The following is a 23820-nucleotide window of genomic DNA, read 5'->3' as shown; positions in this document are numbered from 1 at the left end:
AAGGGTCCTTCAGCTACAGCACATTATCTGCTATGGACCACAAGGGCCACTGGGTTGGGCCTCCCTTTTGTCCTCATCAGTTGGACCCAAATGAGCAGATGAGTATCAGTTTAGAACATTTTGGGGGGTAGAGAGACCACAGTGCCGCTCTTGGGCACAAAGTACAGTAGACTGCAATCCCAAGACAGCTCGGTCACCTGCAGATAACAGGTGCATCCCACTGAGACAGGGGCCAGGTCTCCTCAGCTTCCCTTCCGCTGCCTAGCTGCTGCTGTGAGCTCAGGCCAGGCCCCTTCTCTGGTGCACACAGAGCCCATTGTGAGCACCTCTGTTCTTAGAATGACGACTTCAACTTATCCAGTGTTTCCTCTTATCTTAGGTGGATCAGATGTACCTTGTGGGCTGAGAATATTGCTTTAGATTTCTTGGTGTCTCTAAGAGCTACCTACATAGCAGGTACACAGCAAGTGCTCCCTGTTGCTAATGGAACCCTTCCCTCAGAAGATGGAGGATTTGGGCAGAAGGGAGATTTGCCTGTACATTCTCCCAGCACAAAGCCTTGTCAAGCCAGGAAGCTCAGGACTAATAGGTGGGTGAGTTTTCCCAGTTGGCCTTGAAATGCACCATCAGTTCCACTGGTGTGCTTGGGGGTACATGGCTATTGGGTAGAGGCTTCAAGGCAAAGGATCTGAGGGGCAAAGGCAGCCACTTGGCTTCCTTCTCAGCTTCCTTCGCTGCAGTTCTGAGGATTGCTTCAGTTCATATCCAACACCCAAATCATCCCACTCATCATTACATTCTTGACATAAAACCAAGTTCCAGTGGGCAAGGACTTGGCAGCCCCCCGAGCTGTATCATTCTCACTTAGGCCTTGCCTTAGGCCAGCATTTCAAAATATGGTTTTTATAAGACAGTACCTCTGGGTGGTAACGGTGTGGCATGGTGGGGTTAGAGGGAACTTCTGAGATCACCCAAGTGTGGGAACTGCTGGGTTAAACAATCTTAAAGGGCTCCTCTAAAGTAGGAATTTTTGGAACCTCTAACATGCTAATTTACATCACAAGCTCCAAGAAGAGGGCTATTATTATATACAGCAATTTTAAGGCTTTAAAAAAAAATCCATGTAGATTCCTCCTCAAAGAATTCATAGAACCTTGGAATTCTAGGCTGGTGCATTCTACTTTAGGTTGGTCGCATAACAAAGTGAGCTGTGTTTGCATCAACTGTGGAATTTTGCTTCACAATCACATTCTGTATTTCACTCTTCTCATTGGGGGAGGCGACACTAGGAAATAAAGGCGTTTTGTTTCAGGGTGGGTGGGTAGAACGATATTCCTGAGCAGAACACCCCTGTGAGGAGACATCCACAGCCTTCAGCTGGGACCCGTTCTGCTTTGTGCCCCCATGCTCCCTGGGGTTCAACAGGGTGTGTTCTCATTCTATGGAATCCATGTGTTTTTCTCTACTTGACTATGAGCTTTCTATGAGAAGGAACTTTGTCTTGCTCGCTTTTATGTTCCCAGTTCCTAGCAGAATGTCTGGAAAATGCAGATTTCCAGAGATGGTTGCCTAGACCTCAAACAGTACATGTGCCCCCCACCAACCTTAAAGATACTGAGTGAACAAACAGCCGGAAGGGCCCAGGAAGCCTGTTTCAGGGTGGGAAGGAGCTGGGGACCAGCTGGGCATGGGAGTGGGGGTACAGGAGATGGATGAGTCAATCTAGGATTTTGGGGCACCTCTTATAGCCTGTCACAGTCTTGGGATCTTAGCTTTGTCCACCAGGAGAAAGAGGGTGCAGTCCCACCTCCTGCAGGAACACCATAAAGAAGATGGGACTCTTCTAGTGACTTCTTCCCCTCACCCCTCAAGCATAGGCTGGTGCTCTGCCAGCCCCTCACCTGTGTAGTTCGGTGGGCACACACACACATAGTTGTTGATCCCGTCCACACAGGTGGCATTGTTTTCGCAGTCATTGTCCTCGCAGTCATCTGGGTTGATTTCACACCGCTGCCCCTCAAAGCCCAGGGGGCAGGAGCAGCTTCAGGTGTGAAGGTTACAGGGGAGCCAGAGGCCAGGGAAGGGGTGGTAGAGAGGAAGGGAGAGGGTGTGAAATACATTAGTTAGGTCTCTGCTTTGCGTGGAGGCCCAAGGCATGGTTCCACACACCCAATGCCTTGGGGTCCCGGGCCCTTAAGGGTCATTTAATCTAGTCTCCTGGTCATTTTGTCTCTAGCCTGTTTTGTCTCCAGTCCTTCTTGCTGGCTGCCTTGGCCCCGGAGGCAATTCCTACTAGCAGTGCCTCACCATTCCCCAGCTGAAAGTGGTTTCCTGGATTTGGCTTAAATTCCCACAGCTGTCTTCTAAATGTCCCTTCCTGTGGTTCCTCTGTGGTGGACTAATCTCCTTTGTAGACAAAGGAAGCCAGCAGTAAACTCCAGGCTTTGGACTGCTATCTTCAGAACCATGAGGAAATACATTGCTGCCCTGTTATGCTTTGTCATGGCAGGCCTAGGAAATGACTTAGGAGGGAAGAGCACACAAAGCTCTTTTGGCCAGCACCAGCCTGCCTGGAGCTGACATATTGCAACAGACCCTTCCTTCTCCTCCTCAGCAGCATGCACAAAACGTAGTGTCCCCAGCCTTTGCCTTATTGCCCTCACCTTCTAACCCATCTCCTGAATCCTGTAGATCTGGGCCTTTTGCCTTTCCAATTAAGCTTTGGAGATATTTCCTATTCATCTGAAACCCCTCAAAGACCTAGGATGGAAACAAGATATTTGGTGGTGCAGGATAGCCTGCAGAGGAAGCTCCTCCTTGTGGTGTGGTACAGTCAGGCTTTCAGCCCCGGAGGTAAGGGTCCCTCATCCTTTCTCCCATCTCTTGCTTTCAGTGAGCAGGAGGAAGTGGGTGGTTTGGCTGACTCCAGGCAGGAACAGGAAGTTCACCTTGAGTTTCAGTTTTCAAGAGTCAGGGTTTGATGGGGCTGGCTTGGCTGGAGGACACGGGCTGGCTGGGCTCAGCAGGGGGAACTGGGAGCCCAGAACTTGATTTCTTCCACAGCCCACACAGCAGCCTCTGGCCACAATGCTTCTGATAATGAATTGTTCACAACCTGAGCTCCAGGATATCCGCCCAGAGCTTGGCACAAGGGCCTCGCCTTTACTGCAGAGGAGCTGCTGCCCTGCACGCTGTGCCAAAAGAGCCGCTTCTCGATGGTTTGCAGTTGCCAGGCTAATAGCCTGGGGAGCCTGGGCATCTACAAGCTGCTGGGGGAGGCAGGAAGCAGGAAGGGGGAGTGAGGCCTGGCAAAAGGCCTAAGGCCACCCCTAGGACAGCTTAACTTAAATGGTTTCTATCCCTTTTCCTTCTGGAGACCTTAATACCAGTGGAGAGAGGACTGGAGTTAGGGTTAGAAGACCCAGGAACCAGTATTAGAATATGTCACCCAGAGCAAATCAGGCTCCATGCCCATGTACTCAGTGAGGACAGGACCTTCCTATGCTTGGCTAGGGTCACGAGGCTTAAATAAGATGCATGACTAGTTAGTGCCTGACACATGAGAGCACTGTCTTTGATAGGACCCATTATTATTATTATTATTAATTATTATTTATAACCTAGAAAAGAGTGGCGGGATTGCCAGGCTGGCAGGTTTTTCAGCCAGCAGCTGTAGCCTTCCTTGGAGACTTCCTGGCTCACAGAGGAGAGGCTAGTATTGACCCTGTAACTCCAGGCCAAGGGTTTAGCTTTTGGCTGCCTCAGTTTGCTTATCTGTATGGCAAGAATAATAACACTTTCTTTCCAAGCTACAAAAACCCTTGACATCACTCACAGGAGGGTGCCTGTGAGAGGAGTCCCTGGGAGCTGTTACTTACCTGAAACCATCCTTGTAGCTCTCACTCAGGTGGCAGGTGCCTCCGTGCTGACAGGGGTTCTGGATGCAGGTGTTGATGGGCACGGTGCAGTCCTTGCCCTGAGGAGCAGAAGGAACAGAAGCACACGGTGAGGAGGACTTTGACTGCTGCTAAGACCCAGCATCTTCCGGGATGAAGCTGAGATGGTGTCACAAAGCCTCTGGGACAAGGGTCTGTGACTAGGGGCCAGCTAGAGGGAGCCGTCCTGCCACAATGAGAAAGGGAAGAATGCCGAGAGCACCGGAGTACAGGCTACAGCTTTCCCACTTCCTTGAACTGGTGCACTTTTCCATATGATGCTGCTGGGCGAGAACCCCAGGTTTGCATGCAGGTGACCCTGGCTTCACATTCCAGTACTGCCTCTTCCTGCCTGGATGACCTTGACCTTGCAAAGAAGCCTCTATGTCTCAGAAGGCCGTTCTGGGAATGGGACTAGAGCTTCCACATAAGGAACACTGCAGTTGTATGACCCATTTAGCACACAGCAGGCATCCTATAAGTGCTAGTAGATGGCATTACTGTCAGCCTCACTGAGGTTTCCCTACAGTCTACAACCTGAGCAGGGTAGACGAGGCTGAAGGTGGACTGAACCAATAGAGCTCCTAGGTGACGACAACCCCCGAGATGCATCCTCCATTGGTCTGGAGTGAGGGCCAGGTGTTGGCATTTATTCCGGAATTCTGCAGGGGAGTCCAAGGTTAGGCCAGGCTGAGCTGGGTTTCTTTGGACCAGGCTCCTCAGAAGGGAATGCTGGAGCTGACAAGAAGCCAACTGTGGCAGGTGGGGAGGATCATGTCAGGCAGAAAGAACAGCAAGGACAAAGGCACCAAGGGGGTGGGCATTAGACTCAGGGTCCCAGGGAGCAGCCCAACTCTTCTCAACCCTTTGGCACCTGCTTTTGCTTTGGGACTGACAGACAAAGGCTGCACCCAAGTACTGGCGAGTAGCCTTTTGCAGGACTTGGTGGCGCGGCCCTGGGGAGGTATCTACTGTGTGTTTCTGGGCCATTGGCTTAGGGCTCGGGCATATGCCAGGTGGGGGTCATCATGGGAGCCCTCCCGCTGCCACCACCACCTGCTTGCCATCTGCCTGAGAAAGTCTACTTCCCTCTTCTGCTGCTGCCAGCACCTGTGATGGCATGGGACTGGGGCTTCCTGGCTGTGCGGTGACTGCCAACTAAGCCTGCAGGCTTGGCCCAGGACAGCCTCCGCTGTGGACACTCTCGAAGGCATCCTCCTAGCTTTTGAAACCCTGCAGTCTCGGGTCCCTGCCTCAGCAGGCAGAAGCCATAGGCTTTGCTGTCTCCTTCCTGATGCAAGTTTCTGTCCCATCAGCGTTTAAGGATCAGTCAGAAGTTTCTCAGCAGGGAGAGGGACAGTGTGGTTAGGGGTGGTAGCTGGGCATATCCTAAGCCAGAGCAACACATCCTGGTTCCAAAAGTCAGTATGTGAAACTGTAGTACTAATTTTCACATATATTATTGAGCACATTTTCCATTCCTGGCCTCATGCTAAGTGTTTTATATTCATGATTGCATATAATGTTCACAAGAAACCCCATGAGATCACGGCAATTGTTATTACACTCATTTTCACAGATAGCAAAGGCTGACTTGAAAAGTGAGGTAACTGCCCTGAGACTGCAGGGGCAGTGCGTGTGGCAGGCAGGAAGCAGCCTAACAAGGCATCTGAGTCCAAAGCCAGGGCCAGCCTCTGTGCTGGACCACTTACTCTGATCTTCTTAAAACTATTCAGAGTGCAAAGCCTAGCTTGGTGGCTGTGTAGCTTGAAGAAACAACTAGTTCTCTCCAAGCCTTGTTTTCATCCCCTGTGAAATGGGAATAATATAGGTTGAATATCTCTAATGTAAAAATCCAAAATCTGAAATGATCCAAACTCCGAACTATTTTAAGCACTGACTTCACATATACCCTCACATGATGGCTTGCAGTCCAAATGCAGATATGGCAAAAATGTTGTATGTAATTACAGGGTACGTGTGAAAGGTCTACATGAAATACAGATGAATTTGTTGCTTAGAATTGGGTTCTATACCCACGGTATCTTGTTACACATATGAAAATATTCCAAAATCTGAAATTTGAAACACTTCTGGTTCCATGCATTTCAGATAAGGAGTATTCAATGCCGATGTACCCCATCGGGCATTAACTAATGGTGAAAAAAATCACATATCTCTAAGATGCCTCGTATGTGATGGCAACTCTGTAAACGATGACAAGGGTGACAATGACTGGGGTCTGGTGCACAGTTGAATGCGGGTTATTAAAATATTTTTTCAGGTCTTTGTTAGCTTATTTGTTTGACACATAGTCTACCTTGATAGTGCAGGCTGGCCTCAAACTCATGGCGATCCTCCTGCCTCAGCCTCCAGGGTGATGGGATTACAGGAATGCACCACCACACCTAGCTTTTTTCAAGTCCTTGTTTGGTGCTAAAAACTGTAGTGCCAGATGTCCCTAGTCCCTGTCTGGGCCAGCCTTTCTATGCTTGATAACTTGTGAATAACCAATGGCTGGGTTGAATCCTCAGGAGGGTGGAAGCAGAGGTGGTTGTGTCTCTGCTAGCCCTTTACGCAAGAACACAAGATATCTAGGGGACATAGTACATGATGGTTTGGTAATTGGGGCTGGAGGAGGGAATTTCTGACACTTATGAGTCCTGAGAAATAATCACTGTAGCCAATGCCTCCCTAATTAGGCCAATTCTTTTCAGCTGTGTTTTGCTTAAATACATTAAGCTTATGATGCTCTTTGGTCCTCCAATTTCTATTCCCTGCCCTGCTCTGTGTGTGTGTGTGTGTGTGTGTGTGAGGTGGGAGAGAAGACATGGACATGGTGGATGGCAGGGGCTTCTGGCTTCCTTTAGAAGGGATTGGCAAGAGGGCTCTTCACTTTCTGAGATGGGGCTGGTAGGGCTGATCTAAGACCTTGCTACTTAAAGTATGGTCCATGGACTAACAGCATTGGCATCCCGTGAGGTGCGTCAAAAATGCATAGTCTCAGGCCTGACCTCAGGTTTTATGAATTGAACCTGCATTTCAGTGAGATCTTGTGCACACTGTAGTTCTGAGAAGCATTGCTCTGAGACACTCCACATATGTGCGTGAAGATCAATGGCTGAAAAACAACCAGCCAACCGAATTTATTTCCCCAGATCTTAGAGTAGCTGGAAGATAGTCATCCTCTGTAAAATGTCCACTGAAGTCTAGCCCTGGGGGAGGCAGGCTGAGTCCACATGTGGTCCTTACGTCCTTACTGCAGCTTTGCAGATGAGTATGGCTGTTCCCATTTACACATGGGAAAAAGGCTGAGATAGAATTGGTGACTAATGAAATGATTCAAGGCACATTTTCTGGTAAGAGATAACTGGATCTGGTTTTAGTGCATGTGCTCCCTAGGTATGGGATTCTGCCCAAGTTCTCTGAACTTTACAAGTTGTTTCTTCACCTACCAGTCAAGCTTATTTCACAGGACAAATAAGAGTACCGTAAGAAGTAATGGACTTAAATCGCTGTGCTGTTTCACAATACTGTGGCTTCCCAAACTCTTGCAGTTAATCCAATGAACGAGGTATCTGGAAAGAGCTAGGCAAATGCCTCAGCTTGGTTTCATAGGTCACTGGGACAGGTGTCAGCTCAGCACCTTGTCTTTGTGGCTGTGCTTGGGTACATCTGTGAGCCCAGGGAGAAGGGAGGCAGTGAACTCAGCATGGGGTGAAGTCTGCTGATGAGTGATCTTTTTGGTTCACCTTGCTCCATTTTACAGTTGAGAAAACAGGAGGAGAGCAGCAGCCACCCAAGGTCACATGGCCAAGTGGAACCAGGTGCTGGAGGAGCCTGTCTGGTGTTCCTTCTCACACTATCCTGTGATTCTCTACACTGGAGATTCAGAAAGGTTCTAAATGCCAGCGGCCACCCCTCAGGCCCTGAAATCACTGCAGTTGCCAATGGGCAGTGAAAGAAGTGACCAGATCCTGGGTTCTGGAATCATTTGGCTCTGAGCTTTGAACCCTAACTCCCTTCTCTACTATGCTCAGTTTTTTCAATTAGAAAGGGTCATTTTAGGAGCTATGTCCTATAGCAGTGGTTGTGAACCTAGGGCACAAGTGTCGCAGCAGGCTCTTTGTACCATGAAAGCGCTAAAAGGTTCGTTGTCACTGTCCTAGGACTTTGATGAAGAGCATGCAAGACAACAAACACGTGTACCTCATTTTGTATAGCGGCAGGCAGAGCAAACTGCATACTCCTGGAATGCTAGGAAGCTCACCATCATATACCCAAGACCTGCTCCAGCCAGAGGTTGTTTTAAGGTCAAAATCTCACTCAGATTCTTCTGAGGTCAGAAAGATTCTCATAATCTTATGACCAAAGTTGAGCCAAGTGGCATCTCCCTGTAGCAGCTTTACAGAGCAGCACTTGCTGCTCTGAAAATAACAGTCAGGCTATGTTTCATGGTGTGGCCAAGTGTAGTTGGCAGAAGCCTCAACTCATGCTCAGATAATTTTAAAGAGAAGGAAACAAGCTGAGAATGTGAATGGTCTAACTTATCTGTAAATTGGAGAGGACGCCATCCACCTCTGAAGGTGATTATAAAAACTATAGAATGAATAGTAAATGTGTAAGTCTAGCTGAGTACTGCTTCTTAGTTAATTAAAAAGAGAATTCTACTTGCGTTGAGGCATTTAGTTCAATGGTAGGGTACTTGCTAAGCATGCATGAGGCTCTGGATTCAATCCCTGATGTCGTGAAAAAAGAAAAGGAAAATAGGAAGGAAGGAAGAAAGGAAGAAGGAAAGGGAGAGGGGGAAAGAAAAGAACTAGCTGCATGCACCAGAATGGGGAGCTATGCCCATGTCATAGTTCTAAGGTGATGACTGAAGCTCAATGACAGTTGGCAGTGTCGCAGACTGTTACTCCATGGTGAAGGCAGTAACATGCCACCTGTTACCAATGGCTCATCTTACACCCTGGCAGCAAGGGTGAAGGTAGAGGAAGCAGTATGCTAGCGGGCCGAGTGCTTACCGACCTCCAGGTCCTGTCCTAGGTGTATCGCTTTCATTATTGTATGCATGATTCTCACAGCAAACCTGCAAGACAGGTCCTCGTGTGCAGGTAGGAAGGCTCACGTGGCGCTCCTGACCACTGCCACACAGCTAGTAAACGACAAGGCTAGAATCCATATGTGCTTCTCTGTGTGTCCAATCTGAGTTTTCTCCACTGAACCTATGCAAGGTAGTTTCGGGGGAGCAAGCCTCCTGAGCAGGTCTGCTCTCAATTTGTCTTCTTCCCAACCAATAAAATGTGTGGGTGTGCAGGATGCAGAGAGAGTTGGGCTGCTAGTGAGTTCCAGGTTTTGGTGGTAGCTGGCTGGCTTCAAAGACAACCCTAGGGATCTGTTGGCCCAGGCCAATAGGTGGCAGTCTGACACCATCCACTGGAAGCATGGGCCGTGCGAGAAAGCCACCAGGTACTCCCGTTCCCAAGATAGAGTCTGCCTCTCCAGCTTGTCACTACACATGCACATTCCCTCTGGGGATGGAGATGTGGCAACGCCAGCCCTTGCCCCTCAGCCTGTGCCAGGTGAGTGCACTGAAAGAGCTGCCCAGCTATTTTACAACTCTTGACTTGCTCAGTACATTGGAATGGGTGTCTTGGATGGCCAGAACCTGGGAGAGCCCTGCAAAAGGGGACCATACTATAGCCCAGCTGAGCCCTGTGAGGCCCAGTGAGGGGCTCAGCTATGTAGGAAACCCTCCAGGGCAGAAGACTTTAGCTTGTGAGTCATACAGCCCTGGTCCTAATCCCAAACCTATTGCTCACACTGAGTCAAACGCTGTTGACAATCTGAAGCCCAGTGTCCTCACAGGTAATGAGACCATCTTCCTAGGCTCCCTGGGACTTTAAAAAGAAAAGGTGAGCAAAAGGCCAAGTACACACTCATACCCTACAGATGTTCACAGGGAGGCAGGGTCACGTGTTCTGGATAGTGTTAGGAGGGAGGGAATGTCGTGGGATGTCTGGGAAGGACAGAAGGATGAACAGGGCTCTCAGTTCTTCTGCTGGATGACCTGAGTCAGCCAACATGTGGGGGACCTGGTAATGCCCGAGCTTTTGAGTTCCCCATCCCTGTATCTTTGTCATGCTGGGGCCAGCACTGCCAGCAGTGGCAGCTATTCAGGCTGCCTTGGCTGTAGTCAGCTGGGTGGGCACCAGGGCAGTGCCCTTCCTGGGGGCCGGGACTCAGGGGGAGCCTGGGGCCTGAACAGGGGCAGGGATTCCACCTTACCTTGTAGCTGTAGGGGCAGGTGCAGCGGTACTGCTCCACGGGGTCTGGGGTGCACGTTGCATTGTTCTTGCACGGACTGGAGAGGCAAGCATTGCATTTGGCCACAATGCTGATGTCCACAGGGCCTGGCAGCAAAGCCAGAGTGTTGGTGGCAGGTTTCGGAGCAGGCTATCCCACTGCCCTTCCCCTCCGCTCCAGCCCCTATCTGTCCTCGAGCCCAGAGGGCAGCTGGCTCTCTTCTGCCAGCGCATCCAATCTGGCTAGAGTCCCGTTAATTCAACCATTGTCCAGTGAGTAGAAATCACAGTGGGGCATCATACAGAAGCACTTCTGCAGTCAAATCAATTACTGTAATTAGTCTGATCCGATTTGGGTGCTAATCTGCAAACAATGTGCCATAATTAAGAACCTCCTGTGTATCTTTTTATATTCCAGGAAGCTTCGGGCCCCGGCGCTACTTGGATCTCTTACTTTTCAGCTCCCAAACACCCCTTTGCATGGAACAGTCTGTACCAGGCTAAGGAGGGATGCCTGGGCCTAAGGGATACACAGAAGTCTGTGTGTAAGCCCTAGAGGCAGGGAATGGATGGTCCCAAAGTTACAGAAGCTGTGTCGATGATTTTCTCAGGGACATTTATTGTCTATAATAGTTTCAACCATCTCTTGCCTTTTTCAACCGCAAAGGCTAGAAGGAGTTCATTGTCCCCACATAGAGCTTTGTAAAGAGGTTGTGTCCTGATGTCACAGCCATCTTTGACCACAAGCCCTGGATCTATAGGTCCCACTTACTGTCAGAACTTAATTTCCCACCAGCTTGAACCTGATGTGACGGTCCCATGCTGCTCCATGGGACAGTCAGCTATGTACCACTGGTGGCTCATAGCCACCTGGCAGTGACATGTATGAATTACAGCCTCATCAAGAATGTGTTAAATGATCTTGGAGCTAATGCCTTCACCTGACGGTAGCTTTGGACTAGTTCTGGCGAGCGACCATTTTTGGAGGTTGAGGAGAAGGTCTGATTGAAAGCTTCTCCTAGCAAGTTCAGCCTGTCTTCATGTGAGGATAGTAGGATGGCCTCCTGTCCTGGCTCACCTGGGACAGGCTCCCGGCACACAGAGATTTCAGTGCTAAAACCAGGAAGTACACAACAAGCTGGACCAAGGTGTCACCTCACACCAGAACCAGCCATGGTGACTTAAAAAAAATTGCCATCTGCAATCACAGCTCAGACTTAATCAAGACCTGGAGAGCAGGACCCAGGCACTAGTAATTTTTAAAGCTCCTCAGAAGATTCTAGCATAGGCAGCTCAGATGGAGAACAATTACTGTAAGGCTACTTGGGTCTTTTTGCTATCAGGTCTGGGGTCTCAGAAGCAGGCAGTAGAAAATTAAAATTAGCTTTAAATCAATGGAAAGTTTTTGAGCTTTCAACAGAAGAGAAGTTTTAGGGAGCAAGTACTGTATATTTTATATAAAAATTACGATTCTAATAGAGGAACAAAGGATATTAACAGAGAAATGTGTAATGCAAGTAGAAATAACTTCTTACATATAATTCAGGATTCCCCAATAATCAAAGATAGACAAAAGGAAATACAATTGTTATAACCCCCTGGATGAGCTATGCCTGTGAAATAAGATAAAACAATGACAGCATCTAACACAATGAACATTCAAAGGTGCTTTAGGGACCATAAATTTGTTTTGGTGCTTTTTGGAAATCAACTGGACATTATATGTAAATATCATATATTTTGACTCAGTACTTTTTATTCTTGAAATTTTCTCTATGAACATCATTTCAAATTCAGAAAGAGCTTTATGAATCCATGGGAAGAAAAAAGTGGAAATAGTCTAAAGATCTAAAGGCAGAAACCAGTTAGAATAGGTTGTAAAGGATCATTACCACTTGGGAGTCAAGACCAAGAATGCTGGCATCAGCAAGTCCTGGAATCCTTCCAACTAGGTGATCTCAAGAAGTCATTTAATATCCTTAAGCCTCAATTTTCTCATTTTTAAAAATAAAGGTAGTATTAGTATCTAAGGGCTGGGGATATAGCTCAGGGCACAGCGTCTGCCTGACAAGCACAAGGTCCTGAGTTTGACTTCTGTACCAGAAAAAAGAAAGGTATCTAAGCGTTACGGGTATTAAAGAATCAAATAACTTGACACATGAAAAGTGAGAATTACATAAAACAGTACATTAAAAACTGCTTAACACCTCTATAATGAAAATAGAACACTGAAGAAATTGAAGCAGACATTAGAAAATGGAAGTCTTTCCCTTGGTTATGGATTGGCAGAACCAATATTGTTAAAATAGCTATATTACAAAATCCAAGGCAATTTCTATTAAAATAGCAGCAGTATTCTCCACTGAGCTAGAAAAAAAAAAATCCTAAAATGCACATAGAATCAGAAAATCCCTAGAATAACCAAAGCAATCTTTTTTTTTTTTTTTAAAATGTATTTAGTACAGGGTCTTCTGGGTCTCACTACACATATCAGACTCATAGTGATCCTCCTGTTTTCAGCCTCCCAAGCGCTGGGATTAGAGACGTGCACCACCACACCCAGTCTCAATTGCTATCTCAGCATGCCCCAGGGGCGGGGCCAGTATGGCATGCTGGGGATCGAACCCCAATCCCTGTGTTTGCCTAAGCAGGTGCTTTAATCCACTGAGCTATCTGGCTAGCCCTACCAAAGCAATCTTGAGAAAAAAAAGCCAATACTGGAGGTATTAAAATACCAGATTTTAAGCTATACCACAAAGCCATGGTAACAAAAGCAACATAGTTTTAGTAGAAAAATAGACATGGACACTGATGGAATACAATAGAAGACATAGAAATAAGCCCATGCAACTACAGCTATTTGATTTTTGACAAAACATATACTGGAGTAAAGACAGCCTCTTCAATAAATGGTACTGGAAAAACTGGACAGCCTTGTGCAGAAGACTGAGAGTAGATCCTTAGGTCTTACCTAGTAGATCTTACCTATTAGTACCAAGCAAATCACTAACCCTATACTAAAATCAAATCACAACAGATGAGAGGCCAGGGATATAGCTCAGTGGCACAAATGTCTGCCTGGCAAGCACAAAGTCCTGAGTTTGATTCCTAGTACAAAAAAAGGAAGCAAGAAAGGTACTTAAGATATGAAACCAGCAACTTTGAAACTGCTGGAAGATAACATGGGGGAAACATGGCTGTAGGCATAGGCAGAGGTGTCATGAATAGGACTTCAATGGCTCAGGACCTAAAAATCAAGAACTGGGTTGCATCAAATAAAAAAGCTTCAGCACAGCAAAGAAATAACAGAGTAAAGAGCCAACCAACAACACAGGAAAAATTCTCTGCTAGCTACTCTTCTGATAGAGGATTAAATTTTACATTAAGAAAGTAAAAAATTAATCTCAAAAAGTTGGCAAATTGACCAAGGCGATACTTTCTTTAAAAGAAGAATTATGAATGTGCCGTCAATTCTGTATATGAAAACATGTTTAACGTTGTTGGCCCTTAGACAGTGCAAATCAAAAGGTACACCGAGATCCCAATTCACCCCTGCCAGGATAGCTCTCACCAGAAATACAGAGAACAGTGAGTGTTGGCAAGGGGGAAGGAGGGACGTTGCAGGTGGGGCTGCTGGGGTGAGAGGTGGGCTCCTGCAATGCTGGTGAGAATGTGTAACTAATACAGCTGCCATGGACGTCAGCATGGAGATTCCTCTGAAGCCTAAAAACAGAAGGACCATTTGATCCAGCATTACCGCTCCTGGGAATATTCCTGAAAACTTGGAGGTGACATATTATTGTGACACACTCATACACCCTTTTTTTTTTTTTTTTTTTTTTTTTTTTTTTGTACCAGGGATCAAACACAAGACCTTGTACTTGCCAGGCAGGCACTTCTGCGGCTGAGCGATCTCCCTTGCTAGCACCAATATTTAGGTTTTTTGTTTGTTTTGCGGCTGGGTCTCACTACACAGCCCAGACTCATGATCCTCCTGATTTTTTCCTCCCTAGTGCTGGGATTACAGGCGTGCACCACCAAGCCTGGACTCCATCGCTGGCTCAGTGTGTCTGAGGGCAGGGCCAGTGCGGCATGTGGAGCCAGGCACCGAACCCTGGCCCCTGAGCTTACCTAAGCAAGCGCTTAGTCCGCTGAGCCACACCACCAGCCCTTAACACTGATATTTATAGCACCACAATTCACAATCTTGAGGCTGTGAAAAGGGACTAGATGCTGATCAACAGATGAATGGATAAAGTGTGGCTTATATATACGCAATCGAACATCACTCAGCCATCAAGAATAAAGCCATGTCATTTGCAGGAAAGTAGATGGAACTCAAGACCATCACATTAAACAAAATAGGCCAGACCCAGAGTTAAATACTGCGTATTTTCTCTATCACATGAGAAATCTAAAATATAAATAAATGAATAAAACAGAATAATGGAAACTAGAAGGTAGGCTCTTGGGAATCAAGGGGATAAGAGCTCTAAGAGAGAAAAGAAAAAGGGATTGAAAATGCTCAAGATATACTATATGTAGGTACTATTTCACCAAAACATCACTGTCCTATATTATTAACACAATAGTACTAACATGTACTAATTCACAAAACTCTGCTTAATATAGTTCTTACCTGTTACGGCTCGCATCTGGGTGTACCCCCAAAGCCCTGTGCGGTCATCCATGGGACTTTTGGGAGGTAGGTGATATTGGGATTGTGGATATTATGCTGGACTAAGGGAGTTGCACTAGGATTAAGGGCGTCCCACCCTGAGTAGGGGCAGCACCACCAGAAAGGCTGCAGCCTGAATGGGATAAAGGGCGAGGCAGCTTGGGTGCTGCTCCTTCTGCTTGCTTGGCGTGCTGCCTGCGGCCTACTGTCTGCCCTGCCACACCATAAGCTGTTTCACCCCTGCAGAGCCCTTCTGTCACCTCACCCCGCCTTGCAGCCAGCCAACTATGGGCGGAAACCTCTGTAAATGGAGCTGAAATAAACCTTTCCTCCTTTAACTTGTGGTGAGTAAGATACTACCATGTAATAAGAGCCTCTGCAGTGTGTTATCATGGTAATGATGCAGCCAGTACGAAGCACATGCACAAAAAGTTTGCTACAGTAAAATGGGAAAATCTAATAATGATGGGTAAAAATGCAGATTAAAGATGCTTTCAATTGGAAGAAGTTAGTGAGGAAGGTATTGTTGGACCTTGGCATCCTACATGGATAGAGTCAACCAATCACAGGTGGGAAATACTTGGCAAAACAATTCTGTCTACACTACACATGTGCAGATTTCTTCTTGAGGATCAATATTCTTAAACAGTACAGTGTAACAACTTTTTAATTAGTACTTACATTGCATTAAGTGTTATGTATAATCTAGAGCTGATTTAAAATATATAGTAAGAGTTATATGTGAACACAACACCATTTTATAGAAAAGATTCGAGTGTCCTCACATTTTGATGTGTTTCTGTGGGAGATCCTCGTTCCAGTTCCCTGTGGACACCGCAGAATGACTATGTGACAATGACAGCAGAGTCTAGGGGTGCAGCTCAGTGGTGCGTAGCATGCTACAGGCCCTAGGCTCAATCTCCAGCACAAAACCCAACCAACCAATCAAATGAACAAACAAGGCAGCAGCAGAAGGCCATAGGGGACAGAAGGATAAAAAAAATCTTTATGTTTCTGTATTGATTTCAGCATTACAGTCTCTCTGTGAGTCACGGGAGAGATAGAAAAATGGCTTTAGAAGTCACCTCTGTGGAGATGCCCAGTTGTGACAGGGTGCTGCAGACAGAGCAGACACCACAGGGGCAGGGAAGTGGGTGGGGGGCAGCACCAACCTTTGCACTGGAACCGGTGGGTGGGAGTGGTGAGCAGCAGTCTGTCTGCCATGGGTTCGGGGCTGCTGCAGCGGGCAATGCCAGGCTCCTTATACCCTGCTTTCACCCACTCCGACAGCCAACGCAGACTGCAGTCACAGTGGAGCGGGTTGGTTCCCAGTGCCCTAAGAGGCAGATCAAGAAGTTAGGGCTCCCTTCCCAACGGGCCCCTGTGCTCCATCCACCTGCTTAGCTCCCGAGGAAAAGCAGAAGTTTGCAACTTTGGTTCAATTGAGAATGCCTGACACGGAGACTGGCAGCCAAGTCCAGGTCTTCAGAGTGTACTTCCACTCAGGGAGATGTTCTAACCCTCACCTAAGTCCCTCTCACTTCTGAGGCTTTGCTTTTACTACCCTTATACAATGCTATCCCGAGCCTAACCCAATTCTGCTTTCTCCAAGCTTCCTGGAACTACGGCCATCTCATTGTCTGGCTCTTGTATCCAACTGGAGGACATATTCTGCAGGGAAGGTTCTGAAACTCAGAATTTATGAAACGACTTGAGATCACTAAGCTTGAACATGCAGACAAGGGGGTACAGTTCCTTGTAGCTATCTCTAGAAGCAATACCTGGGAAGAAAATTCTAGAACTTAAAATAAGACTTATGTTATAATATATGCATATATAATGTCAATATAATAATATATACAATATGAAAATAAATTAAATATACAAATAGAATGCATAGAAACTCAAAACCTTTTTCCCCAACAGAGAAATGGAATCAAATTCCAAACACCGAAACTGGTAATCCCTGATCCAGGGAAGAAAAGGCTATACTGGGAGTAGGGAACTTGAATTCCAGTCTGAAGTCTTGTTAGGTTCCCATATGAGTTCAGCTAATCAGTTAATATCTATGAGCCTTGGTTTCCTTGTGCACAGTAAGAAGCGTGCACTTGCTCCAGAATGCAGACTGGTTCAGAATATGTGCTGTAGGGTCGTGGGAGACCTCGGGTTGACCCGAGGCCCTGCTACTTACTGACTGTGCAACTCTCAGGCAAATTCTTTAACTTTCCAAGTTTTACTTTCATCATGTATAAAGTGATAAAATGCCTTACTGCTGTAAGAAATAAATCCGATCACTTATTTACATATAAGTGTTTTTTTGGTAGCTTCTATTAACTAGTTTACAGAATTGCATCTCCTTTGAAGGTATCTGAAGCAGAACAAGACAAATATGTGCGGGACAGATACACTGTCGTAAAATGAACTACAGTGGGTCTTCTGAATCTTCAGGTTCTACATCTGCAGTTTAACTAAATGTGGATTGGAATAACATAAAAATTGTATCTGGACTAGACATGAAAATAGACCTGTTTTCTTGTCATTGTTCTTTTCCCGGTACAGCACAATAACTACATAGCATTTACCCTGTATGAGTTACTGTAAGCAATCAAGAGATGATTTAGAGTATACAGGAGTGTGTAAATAGACTACATGGGAATACTATCCCTCTGATACAAGGGATTTGAATATCCCTGGATTTTGGTAGCACTGGGGCTCCCCGATTGGACTATGCAGATATGCAGGATCGACCACCTATACACATGGAAAGAACACACAGCACACTGCTGCCGGCATGATCATCATGTTCTGTTTTCAGTGAATGCACAATGCAGAGACTTATGGCTACTTACAGGTGGGAGAGAGATGTCAGATCATTGAAGGAGCCCTCAGGAACACTGGAAATGTCGTTGCCATGAAGGGTTCTAAAGCAGAAAGCACAGGTCAGAAGTTGGACCCAGCCACAGTCGGAGGCCCGCGTGCTCTCCCGGTCTCCCAGCCTGGCCAGCCCCACTGGCCCTTGGCAGTGCTCCAGGGGTGCAGGGGTGTGGGTGCTCCTCAGCCTGCCTCAGGAGCAAGGACGAAGGCTGAGCATTTAGGCAAGAAGAGGCTGAGCTTTTATAGCTGACACACCTGGGATGGAGTCAGAAGTCAGTCCGTTTTAGTTGGGGGATATTTTTCTGGGCCTCCATTTCTGTATCTGAAAAATGGAGAGGCAGAGCTCCCTGTAGGAGTCCCTGAAGTTGCAGGAATATGACGTTCTTTTCCCATGGTTAAGATTATAAGCATGGGGGCCACCTTGCTTGCATTCTGACCCTAACTCTACCACTCACCAGCTGTGCTTAACCTTCTTTGAGTCTCCATTTCCTAGAATGAGCAGGGTAAGATTTCCTAGAATGAACAGAAGGCTGTGCTGGATGTATTTATCCATGTGGACAATCCACATGGCATTTTCGAAGTGCTAAATGATGAGCCATTATTAACTTCGGTGAAAGGACCTTGAAGAAAATCTGGTATAAATAAAGGAGTTCAATAAATTGGGTCCCTTTAAACTCCTCTTAAGTTTGAGGTAGACTGAAAAATGCTGTCAGTCCCAGGTGTGCTGGTAGAGGGAGGTGGCACTTAGGACTGGGACACTCCCTGGAGCCAGACCCTTCTCTGGATGGGAAAGGGCCTGGCCATGTACATGCACGATTCTGGCACCAGTGTGCATCTCAGTGCTTCCTCTTGCCAGCCCAAGGGGTCAGGCAATGACAGGCAGTGCCTTTCTACCCTAGGGTGTAGGCAGCTAAAAGCTATTCTCACTTGCAAGGTAGCCACAAATACTGAGCATCTGATAAATGCCTAGAGGACAGGTCTACATAGAAACAGAGTGAACACTGCTCTGTGATTACAGAGAGTCTTATCTACAATTTGGGACGGCATCCTCCATTAAAGGGTTAATCATCAACTGCATGAAAAAGATCCCCACAATGATGGCTCACTTTGGGTCTGGTCTGTGAAATGCAAGGTGAGAGTCACAGGATTCTTTAGTGACTGATGAGCACCATCAAGGGTGCTGGTGATAAAGCCCCCTTAAGGGCAAGGACTAATAACTTTAGTGCAGGCAGGGAGCCCTAGTAAAACAAAGAGGCAATTAGCATTGACAGCGCAAGTATAAACAGGATGGTAACTAATGAACCAGCTCTTTTGTTTTCCTTTCAACTAAACTTAGCCTGCCCTGGGTTTTCGGCTGAAACAGAGATGGGAACTTAATTACTCTTAATAAAGTAGGGGGTCTCTCACACTGAGCGAGCACTCGTTCTAGAATATATGCAAGTTGTTAAGCCCCCTTGCCAGTGATACTGGTTGTGTGGATATGGGTGTGGTCTAAGACACTGTTTTTGCCAAGTTTCTAGGTGTATTGATTCTGATCTGCTTCAAGGGCCAAGGGCTTAAGCAGTTGCTTTCTAACAAGGTCCTCACTTCTGTCCTACTACAGGATTTCTCCATCCATCCATCCATCCATCCATCCATCCATCCATCCATCTATCTATCCATCTATCCCTCATGTTACCCATCATGCTGCCCATGCTATCCTGCATAAACGAAGCATATTGTTGTAGGCAGCTGAGTTAGAAATGTTACTGCAGCCAGTCAGGTCTAGGACCTCAAAGCACCCAATATAGAAGACAAGATACCTTGCAACTGTGGGACAGGCACTCCCACTGTGGGCCAACCTCAAGACAAAGGGTGAAGCAAATGCTGCCACTTACCACCCTAGGGATTGACATCAGGACTGATATTCTAAATAGGTATCAATCACCATGAAAGAACCAGGAAAAGTCATTACCCAACACCCTACAGGAAGAATCCCTGTTCTGCATTCATGTCCACTTGCGATGTGACTCACTTCCCCATTTGATTATGATTTAATCAACGTTTCCTGAGCAATTATACTTGTAATCTTATTGGTGGACCATAGTTTTGTCCCACCTCATGCTCATCTTGCAAGTTCATGTTTCCCACCTCAGATCTGCCTCACCTCGTGCTTTTGCTCTATTAAACCCCTAGAAATGGCAGAGTCCTCGGTAACCCACTTGGGTCCCCTTCTGTCCCTCTCTTGGACAGAAACTTTCTTTTCCCCAATAACTATATCTGCTCTTAACTTGCATTATTCCTAAAATTCATTCTTTTGTTTTAGAGAACACGAACTCGTCCCAGGTATCTTTCAGGTTGGGGGTTTCACTCCTCTGTATCCATATCAGCTTTTTCCATCCCCTCCTCTCTTCTTTTTTCTCATAGGTATCATCCATTGTTACGTTCATCACCATCAGTTCTTCTGGCCCCCTTCAGTTCATGAGAGATTCTCAAGGTGAAAGTCTTCCTCTACTCTTAGGCAGCCAGGATGGCTGGAAGGTGACTAGCAGTTTTCCAAACAGTTTTCATGGTGGCTTCTTATCTCTCTGGGTAAGGAGGAGCTAGAAGTACCATTTAGTCCCACTAGCTTACTAGCACCATTTAGTCCGTAAGTCATGTGGTTATTTGTGAATCCATGAGAGCCTGCCTTGCTACTGTTTTAGATAACTCGTGGCTGCTTGCTATTTTGCAAATGGACCCAGCACTGTTGCGAAGAATTTGTAAATGAGTTGAGTCGTGGGCTGCCTGAGGCATGAAACTCTAATTCTGACTTTGAACTCATGGTGAGTCCTCTTGCCTCAGCCTCCCAAATGCTGGGATTACCACCATGGACCAACACACCTGCCTGAATCTCTAATTTGGAAACACTGAATGACCCCAAGGCAGCTTTGATGCTGTGACACCTGTAAGTCATGTTCCCATCTATTGTGAGCTAGCTTGCTGAGCACTCTATAAGCTGTAGAATTAGGGGGCCATAATTTACCATGACACTGAAAAGAAATTTAGAGAAACCTGCTGTGCTGCAAGTTCTCATCCTGGTTGGCCTCCAAAGGAGGACCCTTCCATGTTAAACCACCACCTAAATGAGGGCAGAGAAGAGGAGTGCGTTTCCCCAAGAAACACTCACTGTTCCCTTTCCTTCTCCCTCTCTCATCATCGGAACTGAGTCTGGCTAACAACTTTCAGCATTCCCAGTGGCTCAGCTTCAAGACTTGCAACTCCCTTCCACACTCTGATTTTAAAGCATGTTTAAGGCACCCTGGGGAATTTCAAGATACCATGATGGCATCATGAGAACAAGACTAGGACCTAGCCCCTCGTTTAGTTCTGCGCTCTTTAAAGCCTGAGTCTTTGAATCACTAGTGCTAAGTTTGTATGAGGATGTTAGCAGCTACTCTAGACCTAAGTGTAAGTTGGTGAATTTGCTTTTGACCAGGCCAGGTCATTTGTAGGTCACCTGAGGTTAGGAACTAGGGCTCTGGAGTCAGACTGCATGGGTTGGAATCCTTCCTCTGATCCTCTGGCTTTGTAAATCAAGACAATGGATCATCTTTCCATGTCTTGGTTTTTGAACTCCAGCGTAAAGGAATTCCAAGTATCTACTTGAAGAGGTAGACATATTTTGAGGGGTGCAGTTGCTTAGTGTCAACACTCCCTTTGCTGCAGCAGTCTTCTCTTTTCCTCTCCAGTTCTCAGGCCAAGGGGTGTTGTCTCTTGCATAGAGTCACAGTGCAGGTCGGGCCCACCTAGCCACAGTGTGTGCTCTGATGCTGAACATGTGATCTCAGTGGGTGGGGAGGCTCAGAAAATGACACCCCAGAGTGTGGTGCTGTGACATGCTGGACTACAGGAGCAACTTCAAGGTCTCTCTGACCGTACCCTACATCCTTGCTACCTATGTTTCCCCTAGTTTCCCTTGACCCTCTGTCCTGTAGCATAGGAAAGAACTTTCCTAAATTCCCTTATCAAAGACCAGATCAACCACAAAGAAATGTAAGTATCTTTAGTCTTCTTACTAATGCTTCATTAAGCCAGCAAGAATAAATTCACATCACAGACGCAAAAAAAATCAAACACCTTAGCAAGAGCCTCAGAGGGACTTTGTCCCCATTTCCTGGGCTCATTCTCTCCCTTAAACTTTATTTATTACCCCTCTAAAATTGCCCACAGCACCCCTACTGCATTCTTTTCCATGAAAGGGTTATTTAAGACTCGTTCATTTGATCCTGCTTTGCATTTTTGTATTTTGTATGGCTCCCGTGTGCATGTGTTCATGTGCTTTTTCTCAATCTGTCTATTCAATAGACTCAAGAGGTCAACTTTCACAGGGGACAGCTGGAACTTTCCTACACTTCTTGGATTTCTTTGGACCTATGATGTGAGATGAAACCTACTCAGGAACATGCCTGCAACACTGCATCCAGCACACAGTCCATTACTTATCAGTAAATGATTCAGTTATCTGAGTTGATAAATTTTCTTTTTAGGCCTGAGGTGGTTTGAACTAATGTTCTGTCCCCTTCACGAGGAAGGGTCTGATACACCACTTCATAAACCAACTATGAGGACTAAAAGAGATGATGCAAATGCTGCAGATGATGCAGGACCCAATCCAAGATGCAGAGCAGGGCCTGCACAGGAGAATCATGTTGGCCTTACCCCTCTATGTTACTGGAAGTGTCTGAGGGCCAGTCCTCCCAAAGAACTCCCCATATAGGGCAGAAACTTGAACTCATGCATCTTGCTCATTTCTGGGGTGGTAAAAGGTCCCAATTCTGGATCCCAGGACAGCAGAGGACACACACTGAATTTGGCAGAGTGGCCCTGGGCTCATCACTTTTCATCTAAGTCCACCCTGCCACACATCAGAGGCATCTCTGGGCAAGGAGGAAAACACTTCATTCCTCATAGGTCATGCCTTTCTAGCTTTCAGGAAAGGTCGGAGAGGGTGAGGAGAAAGACAGCAATGATCTGTGATGGGAAGAGAGGGAGATGCAGGAGGAAAGGCTCAGCCTACACCTTGTGGCTGTCTGCACACCTCCCTGCTCTAGCCTCAGAAACCACATTCCAGCCACAGCTGCAGTTTCTAGTGACCCCCTCAGCACATGCGTGCAAGCTGACTTCAGGTGCTCTCTTCAGGCACTTGCATCCTTCCTGTTGAGAATGTTCCTCACTTTCACCCCCACTGCTGTAACCTTCACTAGATTCTTGGTCTTGGCTTTGGCAGTAGAGGCTAAGAGGAATGATTCTGAAAGTGAACAGTGTCAAAGACAAATTCCAACACCACTGCCCATGGGTTGTGTCAGTGGGGGAAGTTACTTCATTTCACTCAGTCTCAGTTTACTCCTCTGTGAAACAGTGTTATGGTTTGTGTCAAGTTGTCTCTCAAAGCCTCATGCAGTCATGGGGTGGCTTCTGGAATTTGTGATTGACTATTGATCCAATGCTGGGACTGCAGGTATGAGTGCTACACCCAGGCCCGGGGGTGGGGAATCTGCATTACAATATAAGAAGAGGAGAGAGGCTGGCTAGCTGCCTAAGCTGCTGCTTCTCCCTTTGCTCTTTTGTTCTTTGCCACTGCCCTGAATGATTGCTGTCTGCCATGTGCCACTCTGCCTTGGAGCCAGCTGAGTATGGACTGAAACCTTCACTAACTGTGAGCTAAATAAACCTTTCCTTCCTTCATTTTGAGTGTTGGATATTTTGTCCCAGTAATGAGAGAAGAATACTTGAGACAAATAGAGACAATTGTGGTATGTTCCCCACAGGGTGAAGAGTGGTATGATAATGTAACTGAAGCACTTGGCCCTGGGTACAGTGCACAGTCACAGTCTGTTTTTTTCAGAAAATCTTTCACATGGGCAGGTCTGGGTTTTGAGCCTCCCTCTGTAGCGTGTGGTTCTTCTCTCAGGTGTCACCTGTAGACTGCAGGCACCTACTGACCACTCACCCTCTAGACCAAGACTTGCTGAGATTAGCACAGTCGCTCATGCACTGACTTCTGCCA

At 46.6% G+C, this 23820-nt stretch overlaps 1 protein-coding gene across 1 annotated transcript in view; it reads right to left on the bottom strand.

The window, feature by feature from the left end:
- Positions 1-23820, bottom strand: part of Slit3 (slit guidance ligand 3) — a 621317-nt gene that overhangs the window by 38094 nt on the left and 559403 nt on the right. Inside the window, exons 24-28 of the mRNA XM_004637040.1 lie at positions 17768-17839; positions 16091-16254; positions 10224-10348; positions 3879-3976; positions 1902-2041 (exon numbers count right to left, since the gene is read on the bottom strand). Of these exons, the coding sequence (XP_004637097.1) occupies positions 1902-2041; positions 3879-3976; positions 10224-10348; positions 16091-16254; positions 17768-17839 (599 nt within the window). The remainder of the gene's footprint in view (positions 1-1901; positions 2042-3878; positions 3977-10223; positions 10349-16090; positions 16255-17767; positions 17840-23820) is intronic.

The sequence above is a fragment of the Octodon degus genome, unplaced genomic scaffold, assembly GCF_000260255.1.
Source record: "Octodon degus isolate 3935 unplaced genomic scaffold, OctDeg1.0 scaffold00085, whole genome shotgun sequence".
In the NCBI taxonomy this organism is placed as follows: domain Eukaryota; kingdom Metazoa; phylum Chordata; class Mammalia; order Rodentia; family Octodontidae; genus Octodon; species Octodon degus.
This window is presented reverse-complemented; position numbering and strand designations above follow the sequence as displayed.